The sequence below is a fragment of the Giraffa tippelskirchi genome, chromosome 3, assembly GCF_054371585.1.
Source record: "Giraffa tippelskirchi isolate mGirTip1 chromosome 3, T2T-mGirTip1v1.2.pri, whole genome shotgun sequence".
Lineage (NCBI taxonomy): Eukaryota > Metazoa > Chordata > Mammalia > Artiodactyla > Giraffidae > Giraffa > Giraffa tippelskirchi.
In genome coordinates this window covers 40,610,940-40,637,957 of record NC_137277.1, presented here as the reverse complement: position 1 = coordinate 40,637,957, position 27,018 = coordinate 40,610,940, and the positions used below count along the sequence as shown (strand labels likewise).

Sequence of the window (27,018 nt, the reverse complement as noted above, 5' to 3'; positions counted from 1 at the left end):
TTTAGTTTACAATAACGTATCACTATCACACTCGCATTGGTGGTTCAGTGGTAGAATTGCTGTGGTCAGGGATTCCCACGCGTATGTATTTATGATTGCACTGGGCTGCTCTCTAGTTCAGGTACGCAGGCTTCTCACTGGGGTGGCTTCTTTGGTGGAGCACGGGCTCTAGGGTGCTCAGGCTCAGTAGTTGCATGGCACAGGCTTAGTTGCCCCATGGGATGTGGAATCTTCCAGACCAGGGATCAAACCCGTGTCCCCTGCATTGGCAAGCGGATCTTTAACCACTGTACCACCAGAGAAGTCCCATTATTAACACCTGCATTGTACAGAGGATGAAACAAATGGCTGGACCATTTTGCAGTGAATGAGAGTTCCTATTGCCCAGCATCCTTGTCAGCATTTGGTGTTGTCAGTGTTCTGAATTTTGGCCATTTAATAGGTATGTAGTGGTATCGCATTGTTATCTTAATTTGCAGTTCCTCAATGACATATCAGAGAAGGCAATGGCAACCCACTCCAGTACTCTTGCCTGGAGAATCCCATGGACAGCGGAGCCTGGTGGGCTGCCGTCTATGGGGTCGCACAGAGTCGGACATAACTGAAGCAACTTAGCAGCAATGACATATCACATTGAGCATCTTTATGCTTATTTGCCATCTTGTATATCTTCTTTGGTGAGGTATCTGTTTAGGTTTCTTGCCTATTTTTAACTGGGTTATTATCCCTATTTAGAATATTATTCATTGTCTCTACTTGAAAGGATAATGAAAGATTGTGTGTGTGTGTGGGGGTGACTGGCATGGGAAAGTGAAAGTGTTAGTCACTCAGTCATATCCAATTCTTTGCAACCCCATGGGTTGTTGCCTGCCAGGCTCTTCTGTCCCTGGGATTTCTCAGGCAAGAATACAGAAGTGGGTTGCTATTTCCTTCTCCAGGGGAACTTCCCAACCCAGGGATTGAACCCAGGTCTCCCGAATTGCCAGCAGATTCTTCACTGCCTTGAGGCCTCAAAACACACATACTTCTGTTAAGTGCTGAGAACTTGGGATACCCTTGAGATCAAGAGCTTGAGCTTGGAGTTCAAATCCTGGGCTTTGTCACTTACACGCTGTGTGACTTTGGGTACATCATGTACTTCCCTGAGCCTCAGTTTGCTCACCTGTAAAATGGAAATATTAAAACCTGCTGTGAAAAATAGAGAAGATGATTCTAAAAAGTACTTGGCACCCAGCTTGAGAAATAGTAAATGCTCAATAAGTGGTGGGTCTTCTCCTAGATAATGAGCAGAAATGCCTTTTGCTTCTCCGATGTGATATTTTGGGTTTCCCTTGTGTCCTCATTTTCGAGACCTCAGAACCCACTAGAATTCCCCTTGCACTTACAGTGCACAGTTGGGATGTACCTGCGTGTGGGGAGCCAGCCATGTGCCCGCAGGTACCCACTTCTCAGCCCCAGCCCTTCCCCATCCGCCTCTCCCTTCCCTGGTGGGAGCCCTGGACTCATCCCGCTCACCTCTTCTTGGTCACTCCTTCCACCCACCATGTCCCCTGGGCTCCTGTTTCTCCAGCCTGGCCATGTATGTCGGCACCCCAGCTACTCCCTGTTCTGACTTCTCTGAGGATGGATTCTAGGCCTGTTTATTTATTTATGTATTTATTTTAAGGGAGATCCTGCTGGTGGCAGTGAGGAAAAGGCAGAGAGGCAGGAAGTGACCAGGTTGGTGGGGTCCTCCCAGCAGCGACTCTAGACTGGCCCACTCCTGGCTCCTTTAGAGATGGGCCCTGGGATCGGTTTCTGAGGTGGCCTCACCAATATGGTCCCCACCCTTCTTAGGAAAGCCACATGCCCTTTCCCCTCATGCTGGCTTCTCTTCCCTGTTGATATACACTTTGCTCACCAGGCATCTGCCCTGCCCAGAAATGATCTCCTCTGGGTGTTTCCTGCAGTACTGATTGAAAGGCCCAGGAACCATCCACATACACGCAGGCTACTGGGAGACAGGGCCATGCCTTCCAAGGTTCTTTGTAGAGCAGTCAGGTAAGCACCAGGACTGACCACGAGCAGAGGGTGAGTTCTGCAAAGCTGCTACTCCCTCCCACTGGGGAAGCAGCAGTTCAGCGGTTATGCTCATAGTGGGGAGTAATAATAGAATATTATTATAATATATTATTCTGTTGTAAACTGACCTCCTTGGCCGTTGAGTCAAATGAATTAATACATGTCAAATGCTCAGAACAGAACTCTCACATTCAGTGTTAAATAAGGGTGTTGGCTGATATTGCCATCATCTGCTCAGACCCTTTCTCCAAGTCACCCGCCCTCTCACTCCCCTTACCCATCTCACAGCTCCTACCTGCTTCAGTTCCCTCAGGTGAGCTTAGGGGATTGAAGGGACATTTTGGAATGTCCTTAACCCTAAGGAATGTCCTGTTTATTCAGTTTAGTACAGCAGCGTTCATTGATGCTTCCTACCTGTGCTCTTTTGGGTATTGGGAATTTCAGGCTAATAATACTGATGATGGCGGTGGTGCTGGTGGTGGTGGTGATAATTGTGGTGATGGTGATAGTGATGGTGGTGATGATGGTGATAACAGTGGTGATGGTGGTGGTGATGATAACTGTGGTGATGGTGATGATGGTGATAACTGTGGTGATGGTGATGATGGTGATAACAGTGGTGATGGTGATGATGATGATAGTGATGATGACAATGGTGGCAGCAGCCCTTCACTGAGACTGCACAGTACTATGGGTCCTCTCTATGTGTGTTACCTGTACCATTTAAATCAGAGTTTTTCTAATTGGTGCTTTGACATTTTTGGCTGGCTAATCTTATGTTGTTGTGGGGTGGGGTGCTCTGCTGTGCATTGTAAGGTGTTTAGCAGCACCCTGACCTCTCCCCACTACCCATCTGGCCCCCAGGTATCTCCTGGGGGAACAAAATCACCCTAATTCAGAACCACTGATCTAATTTACTCTTCCCCACGGGCCAGGAAGCAGCTACTCATTTTACCCATGAGGCAACCAAGGCCTAGAGAGATGAAGGAAGCTGCCAAGGTCACTGAGCTAATAATTCACACAGAGTCAGCAGGCAGATCCCAGATACCTGCCCCAAAGAACAGACTTGGAAGGAGTCTGCCCTTTATGTTTTGGCAGAAGAAGAGAATTCATCAGCCATTGGCCGGGCCACCTGGGGTACGTGACCAGGTTGGGGCCTGCTCGGTCAGCCCGGATATCCATTGCCAGATTCATTTGGAGCTAATAAAACCTGTGGCTGCTGCCCATTTTCTGACTTGGTTTGAAACCAAAAACTGAATGTATTTATGTGGAGACTCTCTGCAGGCCCCTGTCCTTGGCCACGACACTGCTTCTCCTTCCTCCAGACGGAGCCCTGTTGCCTGCAGACACCTGTGGGGAGAAGGAACAGGCGTGGGTGTATTTTTCTGCAGAGGGGCCTCCTAGGTGCATTCTCCCACTGAGGCTGTGAATCTGGTTTTTGGTTTGCATGCCAAAAACATTCTTTTGTAATTTTATTTAATAATGGTTTATCATGGAATATTAAAAATATATAGCAGAGTTGAAAGAAGTTTGTGGTGTCCACCTGTATGCCCACTACTTTAGATTCTACTATTAATATTTTACTGCAATTGTTTCTCTTGTGAGGACCCCAGGTCAGCGTCATCTCTGGCTGGTGGGTATGTGAACACACTGTAAATTTTCCCTGAGGAGAATACGCTGATAACATACAGTGGTAATAAGACAAAATGCTTCCCAGGTTAATGGGGGAGGTCAAGTATCATGGATGACTCAACTCACTGTTAAAGCAAAACTACAACTATACTCCAATAAAAATTAACTTTAAAAAAGATAAAATGTTTAAAAATAAATAAAGCAAAACTAATGAAAACAAGGCACTAAGTAGATTGGAAAGTTATTTAGTTAAAAATGTCATCTAGTATTTAGTCCATGCCATCTTAAGGTATAGAAATAATACAGGGTTCAACAGTTTCTTTTATTTTTATTTTTTTGGCTGTGACCTGCAGCATGCAGGATCTCTTAGTTCCCCAACCAGGGATTGAACCCGGGCCCTCGGCAGTAAAAGCACTGAGTCCTAACCACTGGGCAGCCAGGAAGTCCTCAATTGCAATAGTTTCAAGCAATAGAAGTCATACAAACTGCCTGGCACAAAGAGGGCCACATGTGTGAAATTCTAGATTATGTCTTCTTTTCCTTTTGTGGAGTCATCGTTTGTCTCAGAAATAAGAAAGACCTTGGCAGACATCTAACCCCTTCTTCCACTAACTCCTGCTCCCTCCAGCCCATATCTCATGCGGGGAAGTGGGGGCCCCCACAGTCACCCCTTGAGTCCCTTCTTACCTTCCCCAGGTGGGCTTTGGGCTGGGAGGGGATGTGGTCACCATCCTTTGAGGCCACAACATGTCACATATCCCTTGGTATATGTGATTCTGAATAACAGATACCTTTAATCAAGCTTTTTTTAATTTTATATATTTATTTGGCCACACAGGATGTGGGATCTTAGTTCCCTGACCAGGAATTGAATCCATGTCCCCTACATTGGAAGCACAGATTTTTTAATCACTGGACCACCAGAGAAGTCCTTAACTTTGTTGTTTTATAATTGTAAAAAAAAATTAAAGCTTTTTATTTTGAAATTATTTAGGTTTCCATAAATGTTGAAAGAATGGTTCACAGAGTTCCTGCCTACCCCTCACCCTGCTTGCCTTGTTAATATCTTATATAACAATATAACTGCTCCTCAGTTTGTTTTTTTTAATATTTTTTTGTATATTTGCTGTACTGAGTCTTAGTTGTAACATGTGGGATCTAGTTCCCTGACCAGGGATCAGACCCAGGCCCCCTGCATTGGGAGTGCGGAGTCTTAACCACTGGACAACCTGAGAAGTCCCCTCAGTTTTTCCTTATCATTTATGACCTTCACATTTCAGAAGAGTTCTGGTCAGTTGTTATGTAGAGCATCTCTCCATTTGGATTCATCTGATATTTTCTCATGTTTACATTGCAGTTATGTGTTTTTGGCAGGAATACCACCAAAATGATCATGTATCTTTCTCAGTACATGGTATCAGGAGGGCCTTGATGTCCATATGTCTTATCACTGGTGACATTAGTCTTGATGACTTGGATAAGGTAGTATCTGCAAGGGGTCTCCCCTGTAAAGTTACTATTCTTTTAACTTTATAATTTTAGTATCTGCCTGCAACAGTTATTCCTGGGGTGCTTTAACGCTGATTCTTCTGTTTCCTTCATTCCTTCTGTACCAGGCAGACTACACATATATTTCAGGTTCAGTTCCAGACCACTGGGATAAAGCAAATGTCAAAGGGAGTCACACATTTTTTGGTTTCCCAGTGCTTGTAAAAGTTATGTTTGCATAATACTGTAGTTATTAAGTGTGCAATAGCATTGTGTCTAAAAAACAACGTAACAACCTGAGTAAATTAAAGTCACTCAGTTGTGTCTGACTCTGCGACCCCATGGACTGCAGCCCACCAGGCTCCTGTGTCCATGGAATTCTCCAGGCAAAAATACTGGAGTGTGTTGCCATTGTCTTCTCCAGGGGATCTTTCTAACCCAGGGAATGATCCCAGGTCTCCTGCATTGCAGGCAGATTCTTTACTGTCTGAGCCACTAGGGAAGCCCATAACAACATACATGCCTCAATTAAAAAATACTCGATTGCTAAAAGATGCAAACTATCATCTGAGCCTTCAGTAAGTTGTAATCTTTTGGCAATAATAACATCAAAGATCACTGATTATAGATCACGTAACAATCATAAAAGTAATGAACATTTTGAAATAGTGTAAGAATCACCAGAGTGTAACACAGAAACACAAAAAGTAAGCAAATGCTGTTAGAAAAATGGCTCCAGTAGACGCTCAATGCAAGGTTGCCACAAACCTCCAGTTTGCTGAAAAACACTGCTATCTGCAAAGCACAATAAAATGTGGTGTGCCTGTATTTATTAACTGGTGCCCTCTGTAAGAGAGAGTTGTCTACCTCCCCTATTAATTTATTTACTAAATTATTTATATCATATTTATTCTGTCTTATGGATTATAATCCAATACTGTTGTTATTTTTGTTGTTGGAAAAAGTGTTCCAGCTTTTGGGACTTCCCTGGCAGTCCAGTGGTTAAGACTTGGCGTTCCAATTCAGAGGGTGTGGATTTGATCCGTGGTTGGGAGCTAAGATCCCACATGCCTCTGGCCAAAAAACAAATCATAAAACAGAAGCAATATTGTACAGTATACTAATGCATATATATGGAATTTGAAAGATGGTAACGATAACCCTATATGCGAGACAGAATAGACACAGATGCATGGAACAATTTTATGGACTCTGAGGGAGAAGGTGAGGGTGGGACATTCTGGGACAATAGCATTGAAACATGTATATTATCATATGTGAAACAGAACACCATTCCATGTTCGATGCATGAGACAAGGGCTCAGGGCCGGGGCAATGGGATGACCCAGAGGGATGGGATGGGGAGGGAGGTGGGTGGGGGGTCCAGGAAGGGGAACACATGTAAACCCATGGCTGATTCATGTCAATGTATGGCAAAAGCTATTACAATATTGTAAAGTAATTAGCCCCCAACTAAAATAAATAAATTTATAAAAAAAAAAAAAAACAGAAGCAATATTGTAACAAATTTAATAAAGACTTTAAAAATGGTCCACATTAAAAACTAATCTTAAAACAAAAAAAACAGTTCCAGCTTTAGCCGTTGAGAGTTCATTATGGAAGTTTTATTGTGAAAGTTTTCAACCCTTACAGAAAAGCTGGACAAACAGGACAAAGAAACCCCTCCACTTAGATTCAGTCGTTCTTAGCATTTGACCATATTTGCTTTCTCTCTTTCTCTTCCCTGCCCCTCTCCCACAGTGTTTTCACAAATGCACCATCTGTTGTTTTCATATGGAGGTTAATTTGTAGTTAATCTGTCCCCAGGCCATCAGGGGGTGACGGTAAAATGTAAGCGGCCAGTTCTTTGTCCCCTGGAGACTGTGTACCCGGTTGCCCTGTCCAGACCCCCCAGCTCATGCTTCACTGCGCTCCATGCTTTGTTTTGTAACAGCTTTATTGAGATGTAATTCATATACCATAGAGGTCACCCATAAAAAGTATACAATTCTGTGGGGTTTGGTATATTCACAGATATAAGCAGCAATCACCACAGCCAGTTTTAGAACATTTTCATCTCCCCAGAGGGAGACCCCATATCCTTTAGCTGTTACCTGTCTTCCTCCCCAGTAAGCTCTAGGCAGCTATTATTATTATTTTGGCTGTGCCACACAGCATGTGAGGTCTTAGTTCCCCAACCAGGGATCGAACCCATGCCCGCTGCAGTGGAAGTGCAGTCTTAACCACTGAGGAAACTCCAGCCTTAGACATCTGCTAAATCTACTTAGAGTCTCCATAGATGTGTCTATTCTGGACATTTCATATAGGAGGAGTCATATGCTATGCTGTCTTTTGTGGCCTGGCTTCTTTTAACACGATGTTTTCAAGGCTCATCCATGTTGTTGCATGAATTAGCACTTTGTTCTTTTTTATGGCCAAGTAATAGTCCACTGTTGGTTACGCCACATCTTGTTTACCAGTTTGATGGACATTTGCGTGGTTTCTACCTTTTAGCCGATGTGAATAGATCTTCTATGAACATCTGTGTACAAGTTTTTGCTTTGAAATGTATTTTCAGTTCTTTTGGATTAGGATTGTAATTCTGTATTTATTTTTTTGAGGAACTACTGAACTGTTTTCCACAGTGGTGGCACCATTTTACATTTGTACCAGCAATGGATTAGGGTTCCCATTTCTCTGCATCCTTGCTAACACACATTATTTTCTGTTCTTAAAATGATAGCCATCCTGGTGGGTGTGAAGAGGTATCTCATTGTGGTTTGGGTTTGCATTTCTCTGATGGCTGATAATGTGGAGTGTCTTTCCATGTGCTTTTAGGCACGTGTGCTTCTCCTTTGGAGAAACGTATATTCAAATCCTTTGTTGTTGCTGTTCAGTCACTAAGTCATGTTCAACACTTTGCAACCCTATGGACAGAGCCAGCCAGGCTCCTTCATCCATGGTATTTCCCAAGGCAAGAGTACTGGAGTGGGTTGCCATTTCCTTCTCCAGGGGATCTTCCTGGATCAGGGATCAAATCCATATCTCCTGCATTGGCAGGCAGATTCTTTACTGTTGAGGCACCAGGGAGGCCCCATTCAAGTCTTTTACCCATTTATTAGTTGAGTTGTCTTTTTATTGTTGAGTTGTAGGCGTTCTTTATCTTTTCTGGGTACTAGACCCTTATCAGATATGTGATATGCAAATATCTTTTTTTCCATTCTGTGAGTTACCTTTTCACCTTCTTTTTTCACATTTTATGAATCATTTATGTATATATTTCTACATGGACATTTGAAACTATTTCTTGTTTGCGTATATTAAGACAATTTAACAATAAACATACTTGTACATATCTTTTGTTGTACAAGTGAACCTGTTTTTGAGGGAGAAGATAGTTCCAAGACCAGGGTGGCAGCTTTTTTAGCATCCTTGCCTTCCAAAATTACATTGTCACGTGTTCAGCGCTAAAGATTTGCACCCATGAGAATAAGATGGGTTGTGCTGGCTGTGTGTGGGCCTGGGTAGCAAGGTACAGGCATTGAAGCCACCCATTTTATTCAGAATCTTGAAAGGCAGTGTTTATTAATAGACATTTTTTCTTTTTCTGTCAAACACTCAAGGTAGACCTGAGCTATAAAAATCAGGGAGGTTATACATGGAAAGCAATAGTAATTCTGCTGTTTATGAAATTTAATAAAAGGTTTGTATGGTAAGCATTTGTTCTTTTAATATTTTTTCTATAAATATACCATGAAAATATTGCATTTGGGATTAGGGTTAGTTCTTTGGTACACAGAGTTTTTTAATGTCAGTGACATCCCCTTTATTTTTCTTTCGTTGCTTATACTTTTGGTATGAAGTGATATCTCATTGTGGTTGGTGTTTGCATTCTTTTGTATTTATTTATTTGCCCTGGGTCTTAGTTGTAGCACACAGGATCTTCAATCTTTGTTGTGGCATGTGGGATATCTAGTGTGGCATGTGGGATCTAGTTCCCTGGTCAGGGATCAAACCCAGGCCCCCTGTACTGGGAGTGTGGAGTCTTAGCCCCTGGACCACCACGGAAGTCCCTGGATTTACATTCTAATATCTAAGAAACCACTGCCAAATCGGAGGTCATGAAGTTTTGCCCCTCTATTATCTTCTCAGTGCTTTAAAACTTTAGGCTCTTACATTTAGCTCTTTGGTCCATTTAGAGTAACATTTTTAAATGGTATGATGTAATGGTCCAACTTCATTCTTTTGCATATGACTGCTCCGTTGTCATCGCACCGTTTACTGAAAAGACTCTTCTTCCCTTGTTGAGTGGTCTTGACACTCTTGTCAAATAATCAGTTGATCACAGATGTATGGTTTTATTTGTGGACTCTCAGTTCTATTCTGGCACACGTGGTTTGAGTGTCATCTGGGCACAAGGTTTGTCCTGCTCTTGGGGAGCGTTTGGTACAGTAGGAGAGGTCGGATGCCTTCACAAGCCACCAGAAACTGGGAAGTGCTGGGAAGAGGTGAAAAATGTGGAGATGCCGAGGAGGAAACCAGTGCTTCAGGCCTGGGCAATAGATGTGGATTGGGGAGCAGCAGGGGGCTGTCTGGAGGAGGCCTGGGCTTAGACGTCTAACAGGGTATGATGCCAAGTGTTTCTGTTTGTCTGGAGACAGACTTGGCAAGGTGGCATAGAGCCTGTGGATGGCCTGGCACTCCCAAGTGGGGACAATAGGCTTGATTTGCAAGTGTCTGAGTAGAGCTGGGCTTTTGCAGGGCCCCTCTTGTGGGAGGGTAGGCTGAGTCAGGTGGGTGAGCCAGGAGGCAGGAAAACCACTTAGGATCCTAGGGTGACTGAGGTCTGGGCAAGCTCCTGGGTCAGGGAGTGGAAATGGTGGGGAACAAGGGGTGCTGTCCGAGACCTGTGGCTTCATGTCACTCTGCCCTGTGGGCATAGGAGGGGGCATAGCAGCCCTGGAGACCCTACTGCCCATCTCCTGGGCCTCACACCTCTAGTCCCAGCTGCTGGCTGCCTGCTCCAGGAAATACACACTAGCCTGCGTCCTCTGCAGTACCTGCAGCTCTGCTCCAGGTAACCCCAAGCCTTCTCCTGTTTGGCCAATTCCTACAGGTCTCAGTTTCCATGAACTCCTGGCATGCTCCTAAGGGCTGGGAGCACAGAAGAGGCTTGGAGAGTGTGCCCTGGCTTATTGCCTTCATGAGGTGCCACACGCTGCAGCTGGGACTCCTTGGGGACAGAGAGGGTGACAGAAAGTGCCAGGGGCCAGCTACATGGCCTTGAGCGAGTGGCTGCACCTTTCAATCATCAGTCAAACCTCTTCTCTGAAAGTGGATGATGACATGCCATCCCTTTGGGACTGTGATGAATTTCACTTGGCCAGCCTGTGGCCAGCACGTGGCAAGTGGGCAGAGCCCTGTGCAGTCCAGTGCTTTCCCTCCCAGTTTGGTAGCTCAGGGCCAGACTGAGCATGAGCAGGGACAATTTGATTTGTGGGCTCCTCCTTAAAACCTCCAAAACTACTGGCAAAATGTCGGTGCTTCTGTTTGGTCTTTTTTCCACTTATCTTCTCTGTACCTAGCTATGTGCTGGGGGTGGTCCCCTCTCTCACTTTCAGATGCCTACCCCCCACCTTGCTTGAGTCTTTAGCAGTCCTCACCAGGGTCTTTCATGATGGGCACCCCCACTTCTTTAGGGTCTTAGCCTCCACCAGGGGAACTGAGGAGTGTGCAGAGAAATTAATAGCTGGCACCTGGGCAGCACATACTTAACCTTGGAGCTGGAACAGGGAACCAACTATTTGTGTTTCCATGAATGAGAGGGGACAGCTGGCCACAGATAGCAGCTGGGTCAGCGGGGGTTGCCTTGGCTGCTGGCTTTAAGCAAACAGCCAGGGCCAGGGTCCCTTCCCCAGCTCTGGAAAAGTGGGCGGAAGAAGACTGGAAGACCTGGAGGAGCCCTGAGGAGAGTCACCTGAGAGCCAGGATCCTGACAGGGCTGTCAGAAGCCGCTGCTCCTGGGACCTGAGTGCACGGAGGACCACCCTGTCGGCACACCTGAGGCTGGGGTGAGAAGGGGTGGGCCTCTTTTCCTTCCAGAGGCGTCTCTGCTTCATGGAGAGATTTCTCTTGGGCTCTTCCAACAAGCACCTTTGGGTGCGAGCTGAAATCAGATTTCCTGTGCAGAAATTCTGTTTGCCTGAGATTTTCCACGCAAATTGAATAGATGGAAGCAGGCTTGTTTTTCTGCATTACAAAACGAATAGCATTTACACTCCTCACCATGCACCCCAAGCCAGGTGCCTGGCAACACCTGGGACAGACAACTTGGGCATTTTCTGAGCTGAGTCCCCCAAGCCATAGACACCTGCTTACCCTGAAGGCTTGATTTTATCCTGGTAACCTTTGAGCTAAGTTTCAATTTCATCTCCTGCTCTTTGCTTTTTGTGCCATTGATTTCTTTTTTGACCATCTGGTGAATCCTATGGAATGTTTCTCAAAATAACGGCTCTCAATGCATGAACAGTGTTACAGAAGAAGCCAATTATATTGACATTATTATCAGAATTTTTTTTTTAACAAAACAAACTTCTGATATAGTAACCTATGTGCTTCTTTTTTTGAATCATTAAGTAAACAGCCTTGTTGTTGTTTAGTTACTAAGTCATGTCTGACTCTTTGCAACCCCATGGACTATAGCATGCCAGGCTCCTCTGTCCATGGCATTTCCCAGGCAAGAATACTGGAGTGGGTTGCCATTCCCTTCTGCAAGTAAACAGCCTTCCCATAGGTCTAGTAACTATTGTAATTTTTTAAATAACCACAACATATGATATTCTTATTTACTTTTATTGATTGCTAAATCTATTAGGAGACAGCAAAATTATCAGAAGAACTGGTAACAATAGTTTTTTATTTGAAATAGCTGTCTTTTATTGAGAAAATTTCAACCAACAAGAAGCCAGTTTTCTTATCGCAAGTTAATTATTTTCTAATTCTAGTTATTAGATTTTAAAAAAATATGCATGCCAATTTCAAGATTATAAAAATTTAGTTTTTACATATTAGTCTATTGTCTCTAGTATAATGTACATCTGAATGTAATAACTATCATCATTTTAAAGTAGTGATGTGCATAAATAACATTGAGGTATCTGCAGCTCTGTATTGTGATAGGAAAATATCTGTGATTCTATTGATGACCAAGACGCTGGAACTTTTCATATGACTGTGGTGTGTTGCCTGTATTCATAATGAATAGGTCATTTCAGTTACAGGTTAATGAAAATGCAGTTTGTTCCCGTCCAAGTTCGGTGTTCCCCTGTTAAGAACTCCCAAGACAAGCAATGACCAAAGGAGACTGTTTTCCCAAATCCACTTTTCGCAGCAACCATGACAACTCCCGGGGCTTCCCAGGTGGCGCTAGTGGTAAAGAACCCACCTGCCAATGCAGGAGACATAAGAGACATGGGTTGATCCCTGGCTCAGGAAGATCCCCTGGAGGAGGACATAGCAATCTGCTCCAGTAGTCTTGTCTGGAGAATCCCATGGACAGAGGAGCCTGGTGGGCTATAGTCCATGGGTTCACAAAGAGTCGGACATGACTGAGGGGACTTAGCACGCACGCAGGCACTCACACGATAACTCCCTGTCTTAGATGTATTAATAGATCCCTCTCCCAGTCCTGAGCACCCCAGGACCTCCGGGGTTGGGGGTAAAGACTATTTTGAACATCTGTACATTCATGGGATCCACTATGTCTGCTGTCCCCACTCTCAAAGTAGGACTCTGGCCTTTCTCTTCCCTAAATATTATGGGTTGAATTGTGTCCCCAGGGGGACATATTGAGGAACTTCCCTGGGGGTCCAGTGATTGAGAATTTGAGCTCCAATGCAGGGGGCGCAGGTCTGATCCCTGGTCAGGGAACTGGGATTCCACACGCTGCAGGGCAGCTAAGCCCATGCGTGCGCTGCAACTACTGAGCCTGTGAACCCTGGACCCCACTTGCCGCAACTAGAGAGAGGCCCCTGTGCCACAACCAAAACCCAACGCGGAATTTTTTTTTAAAGGGGACATGAAGAAGTCCTAATGCTCAGAACCTCAGAATGTGAACTAATTTGAAAATGGGGCATTGCTGATGTAATTAATTAAGATGAGGTCATACTGGAATCTCCTATGGTCTTTTTATTTTTTGGCCTTGCCACACGGCTTATGAGGTTTTAGTTCCCTGACCAGGGATTGAACCTGGGCACTTGGCAGTGAGAGTCCCAACCACAGGACCGTCAGGAAATTCCTGGTCTTAATTCAACACGAAAAGAAACACAGAGAGATGGCCACATAGAGGGAAGAATGCCATGTGAAGATGAAGACAGCGGTTGGAGTGATGCAGCGACAAACCAAGGAGCACCCAGCATCGCCAGCAAACAGCAGAAGCTATAGCAGATGCTTCATAGACAGAGTCTCCTCTGGGTCCTACAGAGGGAGCTTGGCCTCGCTGACATCTTGGTTTTGGACTTCCAGGCTCTAGGGCTGTTGTAAGGCTCCCAACTCGTGGTACTTGGTAATTCCGCCTGGTCCCCTGAGGACCAGAGCACTGCTTTGGTCCCTGTGAGGTTTCCCTTTTTCCTGTGTATTCCAGGATGAATCCTGCCCCAGGAGTCTTGTTGCCCTGGAGTCGGCTGCCATCAGCTCTGTGATCGTCTTCAGCTAGGACCTCCACCTGCTCTGTTTCAGGCATTTTAGAAACAACAGAAGTGAGCTATGCCTCTGGGGACAAGTAGGCAGAGCTTGTGGCTGTTAAAATTGGAGGGCTGGTGCCTGAAGTGAGAGGGGGAAGGAGCAGGGCGTTTTGCATCTCATTTTGGTTGGAGGCTGCAAGTATCGTCTTAGCCTGGGAATGAGAAATCGGGGAGACAAAGAGATGGGCAGGGATTTGGGTCCACTCGAGTGGACATTTTGGGTGAAGATTTACTTCCCTGGGGAGAAGACCCCTGCAACAATAAGTGAGGCTTCTGGGGAGGGTGGGTATGGGGAGCTGCCCCCTGCTCACCCTGCAGTCAGCTGAGATGTGTCACATGCCTGGCGCAGAGTCAACACTCACAGCTTGTTTGTTGAATGAATGAATGAGGGCAGTGAAGACAGAAGCAGTGGTACTTGTCTGTCTGAGGCCAACAGCATGCTCAGTCTTGTGGCTCATGGGGGATGTGGGGATGTGCCCTGGGGCATCTAGGCTGGACTACTCCTTGCAGGGTGCAGATCACAGACAGGAAAGGCTGCAGGAATCTAAAGACCCCACCAGAAGTGAAGACCACCCCCACCCAGGACACAGAGTGGACTGGACTGAAATGCTGAGGGGAGGCAAATGGGGTCAATTCCGAATTCCCAGAGGATTGATGTGGGGCTTCTGCAGGTTGCCAGTGTGCATAGGGAAGGTGGGTCATGGGACAGGTTCCAGAAACAAAGCTGAGCAGCCAGGACGCATCCCAGTTCCCAGTGACAAGAGTGTGGGCCTCGTGGGAGAGATGTGGTGGCAGGTGATACTAGAAGGGTCATTTGGGCCAGTTTGTGGGTGGCCTTGTGAAGCTTGGGTTTTTCTCTTGGGCAAAGGGGAGCCATTGATGGTTTTAGAGCAAGGGACTTGCTGACCTATGCTTTAAGGATGACCTCTCTGACTGCAAGTGAAGGGGGCGTAGTGAGCCCCTGGAGGTCCAAAGGCCAACTGGGAAGCTTCTGCCAGAGTCTGGGCAAAGACAGGGGGAGAATCAGTGAAGGAGTGGGGTGGGGGAGAAGTCACCCAAGGAAGCAGAGCTGGCGGGGTGCCCGATGACAGGGTGAGTCCTGGGGACCTTTGTCAGGCAGTAGCTTCCCCGGGGCTCCTCTCTCATCTCCTGTGTCCTCTCCAGCCTTGCCTCGTGCATAATCAGCCTGCAGAGAGCTTCCCTCGGGTTTCAGACAGGCCTTTGAGGCTCCCTGTCTGCATTTTTCATCCTCCGAGTGGAGTGCCGTGTGACAGGTGGAGGAAATGTTGATGTCTCGGCTCACCTTATCTTGCTGCTATTATCATATTTCCCATATCATAGTAACAGAGCAGATGTCAGGGCCTGTTGCTAAGGGTTCCTTGGAATATTAATACCTGGGTGTAGAACTGCAGGCTCTTAGGCAGTGTCTTTGAGGCCTCGGAAAGCAGCGGCCGGGTGGCAAGTATTCTTTTATATTCATCCCTGCTTTTTTTCCCCCTCCTCAGACCCTCATCTCCTCCCCTGACCCAGACCCAGCTTGTTGTCTATATGGCAGACTCAGCAGCAGCCGTGAATAGGCAGCTACCCTCCCGTCCTGCACCCAGGGCAGGCATGACTGAAGGATCACGGCAGGAGACTGAATGCTGGCTCCCAATCCTTCCCCTTGCAGCTCTCCAGGCATCAGCTCAGATTTGGCCCTGGAGTGACCCCCTCCCCCGCTTCCAGCCCTGCACAGGCTACCTGAGAAGGCTCTGGGCCCTCCCCCAGCGCCCTCTCTGGCACATGGGAGGGGGCAGAATAGGTTTTATTTGCTTCTTTTGCCCCCTGTCTTACCTCTCTCATCTGGCCCTTTGACCTTTCCGCTGCTCACAGTTTGCAAGTCCAACTCCAAACAGCTCTGGGAGGTTGGGCTCCTCAGGGTATTGAGGTCAGGATTGGGATTTTGTTTACCAAATGCCATTCGTGTCAGTTATCTGTTGCCACGGTAATGCTGCATAACATCCATCCCCTAATAGAATAGTTTACTACATTTTAAAAATATATGTATTTATTTGGCTGCACGAGGTCTTAGTTGCAGCACTCAAAGAGATTTGATCTTCATTGTGGCATTCGAGATCTTTAATTGTGGCACGTAGGATCTAGGATTCCCTGACCAAGGATCGAACTTGGGCCACCTGCCTTGGGAGCATGGTGTCTTAGCCACTGGACCATCATGGAAATTCCTACAACATTTCTTTATTGCTTCCGAGTCTACGGGTCGGCTGCTGCTCTTGGTTGGGCCTCATGTCTCCTTTCTCGTGGTTCACCTGCCCCCAGAAGCCCCCTGCATCTGTGTGGAAAGATGCACTTTTGTTCTCTCTCAGCGGCTGAGAGAGCATCCTGCCCTTGCTGGTGACTCGTGTTTGCCTTTACACATGGTGCCCCCGCCTAGACCCTGTGGCTCCTTTCCAGCTGTTTCACCCCTCCTATCTCTTTCCCATTCTTTTCGCTATATCATCTCTGTTCCTCCCAGGAGGTCGGACCCTACAGCTCCACGAAAGCTTATCCATTCACTTCCCAGCCTGGGGCGTCAGACAGGGCTCAGTTGTATCAGTGAAAGTTTCCCTGAAATAAACCAAGGAGGCAAAAACGCCAGGGTCTGAAGGTGGGAGAGAGCACCCCGCCAGAAGCCACGAGCGATGGGGAGCTGTCCTGTAGTTGCTTCTGTCTCTGTGGCCCCCTGGGTGGGGCAGAGCCCCGGGGGGTGGGTGTGATGCCTCTTGAGGGGCAGGTGGTTTTGCCCTCCGGTGTCTTTTTCAGAATCCGGTGCATCTCAGAGACAGCTGCAGGCTGGAAGGGTTTTCAGTGCTGTGTTAAAGAGGTTGTTTAAGATTTGGAAGATTGGGTCAAAGAGCAGCGTTTTCCTGAGTTAGTAATGATGTGGGCTGCTCTCTGGAGTTACAGGCGTGCGTTTTCATTTCATCCTCTCTGTGTCCCTGTGTGGAGGCGGAGACCCTGGCTCTTTGTAGAAAGAACCCGGCTAAGCGAGGTGTTACCGGACCACCAGGTCACCCGGGCTTGCAGTCTAGTGCTGGTTCACCAGATTCTAAGCCCACAAAGTCCATTAAGAGGGAGAAGCCGCCTTTAAAGTGGCCTTGAATGTTTGCAGAGAAGAGGTTTGGGTTTTTTTTTTAGTGATTGTACTATACACATTATTATTTTTTCAATTTTTTTTGATGTGGACCATTTTCAAAGTCTATATTGAACTTGCTACAATATTGCTTTTGCTCCATGATTTTTGGTCCTTTTGGCCATGAGACCTGCAGGATCCCATCTCTCAACCAGGGATTGAACCCATACCCCCCCGAACTGGAAGGTGAAATCTCAACCACTGGAGCCCCAGGGAAGTCCCTGTACACATGATTAAAAGCAGTTTATTGGAGATTTACAGACAGAATCTTTCATCTCTGAGTTCTGAGCTTGAAAATACAAAATCCACATGAGACCGATGGGACACGACTGCTCGCAGCAGAATTTTTTTGTGTGAATGACTCTGGTGATGCGCTTTGGTGATACATTTCAAAAAAAATGTACACATCTTTTCCCCTTGGGGAATTTATCCTAAGAAAATAATCAGAAATGGGCACAAAGATTTATCTCCCAGGATATCCATTTAGGGCTGAATACAATAGGACAAAATTGGAAACGATCTATATGCCTCTCCCAACAGGAAAATGGGAAAAATAAATCCAGAATATTAACTTACCATTAAGAATCATGTTTCTGAGGACTTTTAATAATGTGAGAAAGCACAGTGTGATAAGAAAGCCAACAGCATAGGTAGTAAGAACCCAATTTTATTTAAAAATCTAGACACAGCTGTCTAAGAAGACATGGGAAGATCTTACATGAAGATGGTACGTCTTCATCTAGGGGTGGGTGATGAGTGTGTTTAGAGTGCATATTCTACAGTGCCCAGGAGAGACCACGGGAGCTTGCAGTTTTTAAAAATTAATTTATTTTTGGCTATGCTGGGTCTTCATTGCAATGCATGCCCCCACCTTCCTAATCCTCCTCCTCCTTGGGGCCCCTGCTGGAGGGGCAGCGAGCCCAAGAGTGTATTGGATGATGGTGAGCACACAGCTTGGCAGAAGAGCCCCCAGGTCAAGGGGGTGCAGGAAGCTGGGGGATATGGGCCGGCTGGCGGGCAGGGAGCTGGCAGCAGGCTCAGGATGCTTAGATTCGGAGAACCTAAGCTAACTCTGTTGGCAGTTTCCTAAGCTGTGTTTCCACGCGCTGCCCTCCTCTCTCACCACCTGTGCTGAGATTGTTCCACGTGGGCCAGGGACAGCTGTGCCTTCCGAGGTGCCAGCCACAGCCCAGGGTGGGCCCCGCAGCCCCCGGACAGGGCCTCAGCTCTCACTCGGAGCCACTGCTGTGGGCATGCTCAGCCATGAACTTACCACCAGCCGGTGCCCGTGGCCCCAGGCCCTGGAAGGGACATCCTCCATCTCCCTGGACCTCTCTGTAGTGTTTGGTTCAGTGGGCTCATCTTTCTCAAAGCTCCAGGAGCAGGAAGGGTGGGGGACCCAGGACGCCTCTTCCTTCCTGGCCTAGGAACCAGGCTGGGGTGGGGGTCCAGATCCCCCCCCCACCAGATTGAAGCAGTGACTAATCTCCCACCCCAGGACCCTTCTCCAGTCCCCTACCTGCCCCTTGGCAGGTGAGAATGCACTGGACCACCCAGAGGGGTCCCTCCAGCCTGTCGGTCTCAGCTCCCCCTGGGGAAAAGATGGGGAAACTGAGGCCTGGGGAGAAATAACTGATTATTCCTGGTCTTGCAGTAAGTTTGCATAAAAGTCAGACTTTCTCAGGTCTTTTCTCTCCTAGTTGGGTCATCCTCACCGCCACCAAACCCTTCCCTTCATGCTTACTGCACAAGGTGACTTGAGGCAGAGAAGGTATATTAATTAAGGGTTAGCAGATGCACATGGGTGTGACCTTTTCTCAGTCTCTCAGCCTGGTTCTTTTCTCTTTTGCCAAACAGAAAAAATAATGATTAGATTGAGAAAGAATAAAACAGTAGCCTGTGGGTGGTTGCAGAGTTATTTTGGCTCAAGTTAAAAAAAAAAAAGCAAAGAAAAGGAATTAGATGTCAGATGGGTCAGTTGTTCAGTTGCGTCCAACTCTTTGCAGCCCCATGGACTGCAGCATGCCAGGCTTCCCTGTCCTTCACCATCTCTCGGAGCTTACTTAAACTCACGTCCATTGAGTCGGTGATGTCATCCAACTGTCTCATCCTCTGTCATCCCCTTACCCTCTTGCTTTCAATCTTTCCCAGCATCAGGGTCTTTTCTAAAGGGTCAGCTCTTCTCATCAGGTGGCAAAGTATTGGAGTTTCAGGTTCAGCATCAGTCCTTCCAATGAATATTCAGGACTGATTTCCTTTAGGATTGACTGGTTGGATCTCCTTGCAGTCCAAGGGACTCGCAAGAGTCTTCTCCAACACCACAGTTCAAAAGCATCAATTCCTCGGTGCTCAGCTTTCTTTATGGTCCAGCTCTCACATTCATACATGACTACTGGAAAAACCATAGCCTTGACTAGACGGACCTTTGTCGGCAAAGTAACGTCTCTGCTTTTTAATATGCTCTCTAGATTTGTCATAGCTTTTCTTTGGACAGAGATATATTAGTTTGGGGGTTCTCTTGCCAGTGATCCTCAAACTCTAGCGCCCTAGGAAATGACCCAAAGGGGACAAAAGAGGTTTATTCCCTAGAGGCTCATTTGGAGGTGATGTGTTTGGGGCTATGAGGAATTGCTGTCTCCTGGAAGTCCTCACCTGTCCCGCCATAAAGAAGTTGGCGTCGCAAGCGTGAGAACACAGGATCCTTTCTTCCTGCCTCCTCCCCCGTCCTCAGCTCCACTCCCTTTTCGTTCAGAAGCATCTGCAGAAGATGGAATAATTCCCACCCCAAGGTTCTCTGACTTGTTCCTCCCTCTGGGATCACCACTGGTGCATCCCTGCTTTCGTGGGGGTGCTTGACAGAGCAGAGGGGCCACCTCCCTACTCACTGTACCTAACTGCAGCAGTGGGCAGGAAGTCTCAGAGCCCGGCTGTCTAGTCCTGAAAGCAGTGGCCTGGAACGTGTGGTGCCCCCTGCAGGCCTTGACAAGAAGGGCAGTACCTGTGAGGTGATAGTGTATTCCTTCAGTCCGGTCCGAACTGTAGCCCACCAGGCTCCCCTGTCCATGGGATTCTCCAGGCAAGAATACTGGAGTGGGTAGCCATTCCCTTCTCCAGCGGATCTTCCTGACCCAGGGATCAAACCCGGGTCTCCTGCATTTTAGGCAGAATCTGTGAGGAGATGGACTGCCAGTTAGCCCTGGGCTTAGCCTGTCCCCATCAGGGAGACCCCATCACTTCCATTTCTTGACGCTCCCAGAATATTTTTTAAAAATAATAATAAGGAAACAGGGCTACTGAGTTATAGTATGTTTTCTAATGTTTACTTGGAACAGAGTAAGGCGTTTCACACCCATGCAGCAGTGTGACTGTGCTATTCACAAGATAACAAAACTTTAAAACAACAACAACAAAACAAACCATAGCTAGAAGTGGAGCTGGTTTATTTTATTTTTTTTTTATTTATTTATTTTTGGAGCTGGTTTAAAGTTGTTTGAGCATGTCGTTTTTGACCCTGCCTGTGTTTTCCTGGACTGGATGTGAGCCTCATTTGGGAGAAGGTCAAGACTTTAAATATGAGGTGGTACTGACAGCCCTTCCAGCACTAGATCTGGCCCTGCGGTCTCCCCAGGGAGCTCCCCAAACAGCTCTTCGGGGTCTCTCTCTCAAGGTGGCTGGCACTGGGCAGTGGGTGCCTGGATCACCCCAGTGGGATAGAGAGACCACTGTGGTCAAGGTTGTGGGCTTGGTCCCTGTGGGGGTCAGTTAGCAGCAGTCTGCATGCCACCCCCTGCTGGTTATCACAGAAATGGGTGACACTGGTCTGGAACAACAGTTCTCAAACCACAGTCCAGTGATTTCTGAGAGGTTCCCAGTCCACAAGGTCAAAACTATTTTCTTCATCATCATCACAATATACTTGGTCAAATTCTCTCAAATATGCAGAAAAAGTTCATTGACCTGATTTCAAATGCCACATTGGAACTAATCTTTAAAGGTAACTGTCATCTGTTGAGTTTGGATGCAGAATGAAAGAATGTCCACAATTATCTAGGAAGGCTATTAAAACACTCCACTCTGTTCCAACTATAGGACGCATCCGTGAGAGTCTGGATGTCCTTCGTGTACTTTAACAAAAGTATGTATCACAAAACATTGATTGAAATGTCAGACATGAAACTGTCCTTTGTTAAGCCAAACATTACATAGATTTGTTAAAATGCAAAACAATCCCATTATTCTCACTAATTGCTTTTGTTTTGAAAATACAGTTTTTAAATATGTGAGCATCTCATGGGTTTATTATTTTTCGATGACTTAACAATTTAAATTTTTTCTCAGTGTTCATTTCTAATCTGATAAATAGCAATAGATATAGCCCATATCATTTGGAGTTCTCAAGAATTTTTTCATCAGTTTAGTGAGATGTAGTTCACATACTATAAATTTCAGACATTTAAAGTGTACAAGATAGTGGTTTTAGTGAATTCACAAAGCTGTGCAAGCATCCTGCATGCATGCTAAGTCCCTTCAGTCATGTCTGACTCTTTGTGACCCCATGAACTACTGTAGCCCACCAGGCTCCTCTGTCCATGGGATTCTCCAGGCAAGTATACTGGAGTGGGTTGCCATACCCTCCTCCAGGGGATCTTCCTGACCCAGGGATTGAACCTGCATCTCTTAACATCTCCTGCGTTGGCAGGCAAGTTCTTAACCCCTAGATGCACCTGGAAAGCCCATACAACCATCACCGCTGTCTAATTCCAGAACATTTCCATCATCCAAAAAAGGACCCTGATCCCATTAGCAGTCAGTCACTCCCATTCCTCCCTCTCCACCACCCCCACCCCTGGCAACCACTAATCTACCTTCTGTCTCTGTGGATTGGCCTGTTCTGGACATTTCATATAAATAGAACTATACAATATGTGGTCTTTTGTAACTGGCTTCTTTCACTTAGCATGTTTTCAACGTTCATCTGTGCTGTAGCCTGTGTCAGTTCTCCGGTCCCTTTTATGGCCAAACAATATTCCATTATACAGATATGCCACATTTTATCCATTCATCAATTGATGGATTGTTTCTACTGTTTGGAAATTATGAATGGGGCTGCTGTGAATATTCATGTAAAAGTTTGTGTATGGACATATGTTTTCAGTCCTCTTGGGTTTATACCTCAAAGCCCTTTCTGGGTCATATGGTAATAACTCTATGTAACACTTAAAGAACTGCTGGACTAATTTTTAAGAGTGTAAAGGAGTCCTGTGTTTGAGAACCACTGGTCTGGAGGAAACGGGATCAGGGGAGTGTGGATAACTCAGTACTGCCCCTCATCTTTGCTCTGGAATTAGGATTCCCTCAAACTCAGCTATCTCTCTCTTTCCCTCTTTACTATCTCCCCAACACATATCCTTTTTTAAAATTATGTATTTATTTGGCTGAGCTGGGTCTTAGGTGGGGCACATGCAATCTTCAGTCTTCCTTTTGGCATGTGAGATCTTTAGTGGAGGCGTGTAGGACCAGGGATCGAACTCGGGCCCCCTGCATTGGGAGCACAGAGTATTAGCCACTGAACCACCAGGGAAGTCCCCCCGCAACACTTATCCTCGGTGGTAAGGAGAAAGCCAGCTCAGCTCAACTGCACAAGTGAAACCACCAGCAAGCTCTGGAGCAGGGCCCCCTTCCTTCAAGATTTCCGAGGGGGCCATGTTCATTGTGGTCCCAGGGCAGTAAAGTGGGGTTGGTACCTGGAGGATGCAAACGCCCTTGGGGCTTGCCTGCCAAGTTGAAAACTTCGGACGTGTGCCTCTTCTTTCCTTTCTAATTCTGTCCCTTTGATGTCCTGTTGGTCAAGTCCAACCTTGTCACTTAGCTGCATGAGCCACCTAGCTACCCCTCCCAGAATCAGGAGTCTTTGAAAGAGGAACCTTGAGGGAATAGCATTTAATTGGAGGGGTGATTCTGCTGGTGACAGTCCAAACATCACTGCAGACAGTGTAGGGGCGGCAGCGGAGGGGGATAGGTTGGAAGTACCGGTGTTTGGTGTCTGAGGGACCCCGTCTGCCATGTGCACCACAGCCAATGATGTGCTCTTTCTCTTTCCCTCTTTCTTATCTCAGATGTGACTCCCCACCCTGGCTGGCTGCTCCAAACCATGGCTGACACCATCTTCGGCAGTGGCTGTGATCAATGGGTTTGCCCCAATGACCGGCAGCTTGCCCTGCGAGCCAAGTAAGTACTTCTCAGGCTTGGCCGGGCCCTCCCTTCCCTCCTCTTCCCAACTCCCCTCCTTTCTTTGACAAGATTCAATGCCAGGGCTTCACAAAGAGCATTTGAAGACAAGTGCCCATCTTAGCGCAACAGTAAAGAATCTGCCTGCAGTGCAGGCGACACAGGTTCAATCCCTGGGTCAGGAAGATCTCCTGGAGAAGGAAATGGCAACCCACTCCAGTACTCTTGCCTGGGAAATCCTATGGACAGAGGAGCCTGGTGGACTACAGTCCAGGGATTGCAAAGAGTCGGACATGACTGAGCGACTAAACAGCAAACAAAAAATGCCTGTCTAATGCACACCACACTCCTGGCCTTGAGCTGGGCACCTCACAGCCATTCACTCATTCCATCATATGGAGTGGATTCCCATTTCTCAGGTGAGGACATGAGATTGAGGTCCTCACTGGCATCGCCTACCTTGTGACTGGTGGGGCTGGGACTCCCCTGGGTCCATCTGATTCTCATGCCTATGTTCTTTGGGCCACAGTAGACTTCAGGGAGCCAGGCCATTTCCTTTGCCTTCTCTGTGAAGAGTGAAAATCCCCTGTCACTGAGCTTCAGACCCTGAGTCCCAGGCAGCAGGGAGCCTTTGATCTCCGGATGCCCACTTCATAGTTGAGTGCCTGGCCCCAGCAGACAGGACAGACCAAAGAAACGCTTGTCAAATTTATGAAGAGCTGCCCTCTGGACTGAAACACACAGCCAGCCTCGAAGCGTCCCAGCTCTCAGCTGTGCCTAGGTCAGGGTTTCTCTGCCTGTGGTTTGCCCTGTTTTCCTGTTACCTCTCAACCTGGTGACCCCCTTGGCTGCACTTCAATTAGCCTGTCTCTACCCACTGTCCCCACTGCCCCATGGCTGGAGACCAGGGGGGCCCCCAGATGCCTCTTCAGCCTTCCAGTCTCCTCCTGTCCCTCCAGGGCAGTCGGGGGTTCCAGGGATCAGATAAACCCAAGAGTGCTGCTCCATCTGTCAAATCCATGCCGAATACAGGAGCCTGCATTTCCCCAACTGGGACCAAGTTCAAGACATTTGCAATTAGATATTGTGAGCCTGCAGGGGACAGAGCTGAAACATGAAAGGATAGAAAAATTAATCCAGAATGCCCAAGACGAGTGGAGTCCTGTGTGATTTGCAGGACTCTTTGCACTACAGTTAATTTGTCCCTCTCACCAGGGTGGCTCAGCTCTTTTAGCCCCCCACGTGGCCCCTGCAGTGGAGAGACCAGGGATGAAACCATCCTCTCTTCTTCTCTCCTCTGACACTTGGCTAGATGATGTGTCCTCCACGGCTGGATGTGAGGAGCTGGGGAGAGCTGTGCTCTTGTAGGAGGAGCCGGCATGACCCCTGGTGATCCTGCCAGCCTCCCCTTCAGTTCTCCCTCACCTTGTCTTGTGCTCAGCAGCAGCCAGAAGCTGTCGTGGCACCTTTTAGAAGAGCAAATGCTTTTATCTCTCTCCGGGGTGTGCTGCCTTGTAATGCCAGGCTCCTTGTAATGCTGCGCTCCTTAAAGGATAGTGTTACAAACCCCAACAGCCAGATACTGTGCCTCTGGGAGGCTTGGGGAAGTTATCTTCTTTGGCTCCAGCTTAGAGTCTGTTCTCCCATCTTCCAGCTGCCATCACACATTTTCTAAACCCCTACTATGTGCCAGGACTATTGGATTGCAGTGAACAAGACCAATACGGTCCCTTGTCTTCAGGCACTAATGGGGAGCAGTGAGCATGATACACACAGTTACTCATGTGCAGCTGCTTTGTCAGTAGAAACAGGCAGTCAGGTGAAGTGGGGTGCTAATAATCTAGGGTTTGAGGGAGGTCTCCCTGAGAGAGTGATGCTCATGTTGAATCCTAGAGGAGGGGTAAATACTAGCTGAAAATATGGGGGAAGCGCATCTACGCAGAAGGAACAGCAAGTGCAGTGGTCCTGAGGTAGAAGGGACATGGCCTGCAGATACCTGGGAGGAGGTCAGGGTGGCTTGAATGCAGAGTGAGGGGTTGAAGAGGGGAGGAAGATGGAGAGGTGGGCAGCCAGATGAGTCAGGGTGCAGCCCTCAGGACTCCCATTGTAAGGAGGAGACAGAAGGACCTACCTTGCCTTGTAATAATGTTTAAGCCTCATGGTGGAGCTATGCCTAGGCCTTAGGGAACTCCAAGAATGGGCTCTCGTTAACCCATCTTGGAGGGGATCAAGGAAAAGCCTCCTATAAAGACCATGTCTAAAAGAAAGGGAGTGAGCCAGAGGAAATGAGGCTTAGGGAAAGGGGCAGGCACCCCAGGAGGAGGGTACAGCTTGAGCAAAGGCCTGGAGACAGTGCCCAGCCTGGAACACAAGGGAGGCAGGAACAGTTGTAGGTGCTGTGCCCTGTGCAAGGCCCCACAGGCGGGGGACGTACTGATAGGCACTGGGCACCGCCAAAGTTTCTTCCTCGGGGTTTGCAGCTCCGTGTACATCTGGCAGCCCTGAGTCAGCCTCTTTTGTCTATGTAGTGGGGTGCCCTGGGGGAGCCTGGCATGGCTCTCAGCAGCTACGAGATGTGAGCTACCCAGGCCAGGAAGCCTTCTGACCTCGGACTTGCCTTTGCAAAGGCATCTAACTGCACCCTGCCTCTTCCTTCCTCTGAGAGATGGGGAGGCCTGCCTTGCAGGATGCAAGGGGTCCGGTGGGGAGAGGGTCTGCAGAGCCCTGGGCCTGGCCTCACCGCCGCTCCTCCTGTGCTGCTGTGACCCTCCTGCCCTGAATCTCTCTAGTTTTCAAAATGTTCTGTGAATCTTCTTTTATCCTCAGCATCTTTTTTTTTTTTAATCTATATGTAATTTTATTTATCTATTTTTATTTTTGGCTGTGCGTGATCTTGGTTGCTGTGTGGGCTTTTCTTTAGTTTTGGCGAGGAGGGGCCACTCTCTAGTTATGGTGTACAGGCTTTTTTAATTGCAGTGGCTTTTCTTGTTGCAGAGGACAGGCTCTCGAGCATGCGGGCTTCAGGAATTGTGGCTCCCAGGCTCTAGAGCACAGGCTCAGTAGTTGTGGCACACGGGCTTAGTTGCTCCAAGGCATGTGGAATCTTCCCAGACCAGGATGGAACCCATGTCTCCTGCATTGACAGGCAGATTCTCTACCACTGAGCCACCAGGGAAGCCCTCAGTGTTTGTTTGTAACCCAGTCAATGATCTTTCCTGTCCTTCTTGCTTTCTTACAAGACTCAGATCCAGGTGCTCAGTCTTTGCTTGATCGTCTTCCCTTGAAACCTCTTGTGCTGTGGCCTTTTGTACATTCCATGCCCCGGCCCCTGCCAGATGCTAAGGGCATGCTGCCATCCTCGTGGGGCCCAGGAGCTGGTGGGTGGCCAAGGCAGTGTTTGGAGATTGGCAGGCGCCCAACACACAGACCGTGCTCAGGGGGCCTTGGTAGATTGGTGGGGGTGCCAGTTTGCACTGGGACTGGACTTCTGTGCTGTGCTCTCTCCAGGCTGCACACCGGCTGGTCTGTGCACACCTACCAGACAGAGAAGCAGAGGAAGAGCCAGTGCCTCAGCCCGGCCGAGGTGGAGGCCATCCTGCAGGTCATCCAGAGGGCTGAGCGCCTCGACATCCTGGAGCAGCAGAGGGTCGGGTAAGGGCTGCTCCCGAGAGAGGGGTCAGAAGTGGGGCCTGGAGAGGG

General features: G+C 47.6%; 1 protein-coding gene across 1 annotated transcript in view; it reads left to right on the top strand.

The window, feature by feature from the left end:
* Positions 1–27,018, top strand: part of RPH3AL (rabphilin 3A like (without C2 domains)) — a 138,658-nt gene that overhangs the window by 26,221 nt on the left and 85,419 nt on the right. The window contains 2 exon segments of the mRNA XM_081580122.1: positions 23,208–23,319; positions 26,827–26,970. Of these exon segments, the coding sequence (XP_081436248.1) occupies positions 23,243–23,319; positions 26,827–26,970 (221 nt within the window). The 5' untranslated portion in view covers positions 23,208–23,242.